The sequence below is a fragment of the Ovis aries genome, chromosome 2, assembly GCF_016772045.2.
Source record: "Ovis aries strain OAR_USU_Benz2616 breed Rambouillet chromosome 2, ARS-UI_Ramb_v3.0, whole genome shotgun sequence".
Lineage (NCBI taxonomy): Eukaryota > Metazoa > Chordata > Mammalia > Artiodactyla > Bovidae > Ovis > Ovis aries.
In genome coordinates, this window is record NC_056055.1 from 90,149,420 (window position 1) to 90,155,419 (window position 6,000).

At 45.0% G+C, this 6,000-nt stretch overlaps 1 protein-coding gene across 1 annotated transcript; it reads left to right on the forward strand.

Moving 5' to 3' along the window:
• The first annotated feature begins 731 nt into the window (after positions 1-731).
• On the forward strand, positions 732-1,289 carry LOC114112843 (interferon omega-1-like). Its single transcript, XM_027963943.2, has one exon. The coding sequence runs from the start codon at positions 732-734 to the stop codon at positions 1,287-1,289; it is 558 nt and encodes a 185-aa protein (XP_027819744.2).
• The last annotated feature ends 4,711 nt before the right edge of the window (positions 1,290-6,000 follow it).

A 6,000-nucleotide genomic window follows, 5' to 3' on the forward strand; every position in this document is an offset into this window, starting at 1 on the left:
TATTGGCCCAGTCTGTGGAGGACGACAGGTCTCCAGCAAGAAAATGGTGGAAAGAAAGGGTGATGTCTGTAATGGCCCTGACCTTGTGGTTCCCTAAAACACAGCCACATGGACCTGCAGGAATGTGTTCTAGAAGGAGGAAAAACGTGGGGTGAGCTCATGGACTGATAATAATCAGCCTGCTCTTTATATCAAACACTAAGGAAAACCCATCCTTCGTTTCAGTGAGATCAGGAGCCACAGTGATCTGCTAAATCCCTAAATAGATACGGAAACCACGGGGCTGAGGGTCCTGGCTTCTGAGGCAGAGTGAGAGGGGAAACGGAGCCCAAGATGAGGGCTACAGGTGTGTTCCCGGAAAAGAGGAGAGGAACATTTATGCCTGAGAAACAGGGAGCAATGATGTGTGTAATCACAAATGCACTTCAATTCTAACATAAGACAAAGACCTTTCTCATCTGATGATGAATATCCATTTGGATAAGCACATCTGAAGTTACTGGGAAAAGGTAAAATTAGTAGTTTACATTGATGACAATTTCTATGACCATATTCACAATACATAACAGAAAACCAAATTAGGAAGTAAAAGTGTATAGAAATGACTAGAAAATGAAAACTATCATGTTCCCTATTTAATGGTCTCGCTTAGAAAGCATGGCATCACAGAACCTACCTCAAGGTTCACCCAGACGCCGTCTCAGCAGCCCAGCAGCAGCCGCATCTTCCCCATGGCCTTCGTGCTCTCTCTACTCATGGCCCTGGTGCTGGTCAGCTATGGCCCGGGAGGATCCCTGGGCTGTGACCTGTCTCAGAACCACATGCTAGTTGGCAGCCAGAACCTCAGGATCCTGGGCCAAATGAGAATCTCCTCTCGCTTCTGTCTGCAGGACAGAAAAGACTTTGCTTTCCCCCAGGAGATGGTGGAGGGCGGCCAGCTTCATGAAGCCCAGGCCATCTCTGTGCTCCACGAGATGCTCCAGCAGAGCTTCAACCTCTTCCACACAGAGCGTGCCTCTGCTGCCTGGAACACCACCCTCCTGGAGCAGCTCCGCACTGGACTCCATCAGCAGCTGGACGACCTGGACGCCTGCCTGGGGCAGGTGATGGGAGGGGAAGACTCTGCCCTGGGAAGGACAGGCCCCACCCTGGCCGTGAAGAGGTACTTCCAGGGCATCCATGTCTACCTGAAAGAGAAGGGATACAGCGACTGTGCCTGGGATATCGTCAGACTGGAAATCATGAGATCCTTCTCTTCATCAGCCAGCTTGCAAGAAAAGTTAAGATGATGGATGGAAACCTGAACTCACCTTGACATGACTCTCACTGACTAAGACGCCACGTCACTCCCACCTGTGGTCATTTAAGAGACTCTGAATTCTGCTTTAGCCAAAATATTTATTGAATAAATCAATAAATTCTTTCTCAGTAGTAATAAGCAAGTAGGTATAAAGAGTATTCAGCTGCATGGGAATCTGTGCATAGCGATGACTGCCCTGATGTTATTTATGTTTCTTTATGTACATATTTTCACTTATTAGTTTATCTCATGATATTTATATTTTCATTTAAACTTTTTGTTTACATTGTAATAAAATTTAGATAACATGTTCATTTCCTTAATCTTCTAATTTGTTTTTATTAAATTCTTATGAGGGAAAACTTGTTTCTTCATTCTGAAGACCTAAATCTTTATTTTGTCTACATAAACCTATTGTGGAATAGCATTTGTTCATTTATACTATGGAATGGTTCTACTACTTCTCAGCACTTGATTGTCAGAAGGTGGAATTACTGGAATTCCCTGGCAGTCCAGTGGTTTAGACTCCACACTTCCAGTATAGGAGCTCAGGGACCATGGATTCTGCAAGCTACGGAGTGCAGCCCTCCATTCCACCCCTCCAAGAAAAAAAAAAAAAAAAGGTAGAAAGGAGTTCTGAAACTGTGGAAAATGATTAGTCCTGAAGTCACAGATAAACTAATTTATACCCAGTCAACAAAGAACTGTTGGTGTCAGTATCTGGGGTAAGACTCATCTCCTCCAGAAAAGTTGCCAACATGTGGTGCTGACTGGCTGAGCCTGACACCTGTTACTCTTCCTCCCGCCTTCTCCTCGGTCCTGCTTTACTGAACAATCCACTCCCTTACACTATATCTTCACTGCCTCCAACACAGGAGCTCTGTTCTGTGATGGTTTCTGGCTTCCAAGTTTCTCTGAGTGGAAATCACTGGAAGAGAGCACAAGTGAAGGGAGAGTTCTAGAAGTTTCAAAACCTTTGAATGCAGCTCTGCTATTTAACAGCAGTGTGACCCTGAAAAATATCACAAACACTGAGGAGATGGATATGGCAACCCCCTCCAGTATTCTTTCTTGAAAATCCCATGGACAGAGGAGCCTGGTGGGCTACTGTCCATGTGTCACAGGAGTTGGACACCTCTGCACCAACCTAGCATGCACGCAGGCACGCATGCTGTCCTGATCCTCTTCTTTAACATGTGGAAAATAACAGTAGTTTTTCGCAGGGTTACTGTTAGGATCAATGGGCCCATATTACAAGAAGCATAACAGTGTGCCTGGCAGAAATGATCAGGACAGTGAGTCCCAGAGTAACTGCCCACAAGGAACAGAGAGGACAGCAGGCCTGAGGCAGTGACTGAAAGGCAACACTGGAAAAATGCTGGTCCTTGGTAAAAATATTTAAATTGGGTGCTAGTTTCACAATTTAGTTTGTTAACTCTTCTGTGCTCAGTGCTGAAGACAATTCCAATTTCTGTGTTTCAGACTTCTAGAAGCATTCTAGGAAGTCATAGAAATTCTTTGAGAAAGAAGGATTAGTAGAAAATGCTTTGATCTACTATAAAAATGAATAATAGGGAAATCAGAGAGGTCTCCTAGGACTGCAGAGAATCACACACATTACTCATTAATAATGCTTCTTGTTCTTTAGTATGAGTAGTCCTGTACTACTTTTTAACCTATTTCTATAATCACCTTCTCAACCCTCTGCTGGGTTTCCGTCTTTCAGCAGCAAGGCACAGGCAGGAAGAAAAGAGCAAGGGCCATGCAGTGTAAGGTTCTGCTCTCCAACCCTGGGCTGGCCTGGGTTTGATCCTAGTTGTTTTCCATAAAGATTCCAGTCCCTAAGTGCTGGCAGGGTCACGTCCTAGAGCTGTTCCTTCTCAGAAATTAGTGCCTTTAGAGGAGAGACTGCTACAAGTGAATGCAGGTGCCATACCCTAGTGAGAGTCTTTCTCTGAATAAGGGGCATGAACTCAATATTATTTGTCAACACATAAATCTTGCACATGCATACTGCCACCTGTCCATGATAATGGCTACATTAATCCATATCAAGACTATATAAGCTCTTATATGTTCTCACACCTTGACCAAAACAGGGTCTTATCATCTTTTTTAGTTTTTGCCCATCTGACTGGTGACACATAGCATCTAGCAGCAATCATTAGTTGTCCTTTTCCTAATTGATGGCAGTTGTTATCAGTCATACTCCAGTCAGGAAAACAGAAAATTCCTTCCAGCCTTCTAGCCCACCCTTGGAACTGGCATGGGAAAGAAAAACAATCTGCAGGCAAAGGAGAAATGTCCTGGAAGGAACTAGAGCCCCAGCATCACCGAGTAGCGTTGAGGAGAAGAGCTGTGGAGCTGAGACGTTAGTTTTAAGACCACTGCACTAGAACAGATGACAGCCTTTCCCCATCATATCCACTGGAAGTGCAGGCCTCCTCTGTGAATTTCTGATCCATAGAGAATGCACCCACTGCTCTTGCACTGTCTCTTTACCCAGGTAAAGGAGCTCATGATTCATTTTCGTTCAAACTCCGTGATCTCCAGCTAGAAGACACACAGATTGCAAGGTCCTCAACCAGATCCCAGGCTGCACACTCACACTGCACTCCTGCCATCTGGCTGGTATCCAGTCTGAATTTCATTTGTGACCAAGGAGTTTGTGGTTTTCCTGTGTTCAAAACCCAGAACTGTCTTCTGTCCAAACTGATGAACTAGGTCATGACCTGCTCTAGTTTTCAGGCCTTTAAAAATCTATCCTGATGATGATGTCTTCCAAAGATGCATGCTGGAATTATATATCCAACTGCCTATTTCACAGTTGGTGTCTACTGAGTACACATTATGCTGAAATTAAAAGTATTTTAATTGTAACTTTTAAACAACGTATCCACATGAGAAGACATTTTGAAAAAGTTCATGAAACTCTCCAATGAAAAACTGACTAAAAAAAAATGCTTAATAGATGAACTTTGGTTAAAAGAAATGAGAGGAAAAAAGGATTTTGTAAATTGAAATGAGTTATTCAAAATAGTTACTGGTTCATAAGTTTGTCAAATATGGCTTTCGCTCAGATGAAGAGAGAGATACAAAAAAGTAATATTGAAAACATTATTGATGATTTTGCTTCCGTTAAAGCCAGGAACTTAAAGTACTGTTGTGGCATAAAGAAAATATTTGAATTTGATGTGAGTTGAAGACTTATACATTTTAAAACATTTTCCAACCAATGAACATGACAGGAGAAATGAACCATTTCTATTAATGTTCAATGAAACAATTTTCCCTGTACTAAGGAGCTTCTTTTGAAGTCTCAGTTTTGTCCCCAAGTCTTCCCACTGGAGGGTCCCAATATCTAGTAGATTCCCATCCAGATTGTAGATACCTTTCCCCTTTCCCTGAATTACTCCTTTTCCCCATAAACAAGGGCTTCCCTTGTGGCTCGGCTGGTCAAGATCTGCCAGCAATGAGGGGACCTGGGTTCAGTCCCTGAATTGGGAAGATCTCCTGGAGAAGGGAAAGGCTACCCACTTCAGTATTCTGGCCTGGAGAATTCCATGGACTGTGTAGTCCATGGGGTCGCAAAGAGTCAGACATGACTGAACGACTTCCACTCACTCCAAAACAACCCTGAATCTGAAAACATACCACAGCATGCTGTGATTTCCAGCCGTCAATCGCGGCATTCAAGGGCACCGGTGTGAACCGCTCTGGCTAAAATCTTCTCCCAGGAAGGGGAGGATGGACGCAATGGTAGCTTATCTAGACTTTGGAGGTGCAGAAATCAAAGGCTCTGAGCGACGCAGCGCAAAGCTCGCCTGGGCAGTGGGGCCCGAAAAGCAAGTTTCCTCTCTGTTCCCGTGGCCCCAACCTCTCCCTGGGCCCCGGCGGCGCCTCGCTCCGGTCGCGGCTCCTGCCCACGGCCACCCGCGAGTTCCCCCCTTGGATCTGATGCCCCAGGGGGCGGCCCTGCAGGCAGGTCCCGCTGGGTGGGCGGTGCGGGTCTGTCAGTTACTGAGAGATCGGGCGCCCCCTCCCGGCCGCTGGGGCGCAGCAAAAGGAGTTTGGAGGGCTCCAGAGTTAAGTGCAGGACCTGAACTGCTTCAGAGAGGCCCAGGTGAAGTGCTGAATTTCTGCACTCCTGGTCTCCCTGCTGATGACAATGGCGATGCTCTGCTCCATCCCTCACATTTCACCTGTTAGCATAGGTGGTCTTCTATTCTTTTTGTCATTTGTCAAATTCATATAATTTGGAAGAAAAAGTTTGTTGCTGAACCACGAGACACCAGGATTCTTGGCCTCCGGAGGAGAATTCAATCCACGGCCAGTGACGAGGCTTGATCGCTCAGCACTTTTGTGTAATAAAGTTTTATTAAAGTATAAAAGAGATAGAGAAAGCTTCTGACATAGACATCAGAAGGGGGCAGTAAGAGTGCCCTTGCTACTCTTCAGCCAGATGTTATATAGCTACTAGCAGTCTGCTAATTAGAGAAAGGAAATGTCTCAAAACTCAGAGAAGGGCACCGGGCCCCTCACCCACAACATGCATGGAGACAACATTGGCACCAGGTGAGTCATCCCCGGCCACAAAGTGATGGACGTGAATCTTGAAGAAAGGCAGATTTCCAAACAAATATACAGTTTCATTAACACAGATTAGGAGAACAGGGTATGAGTATAACATACTGGTTTGT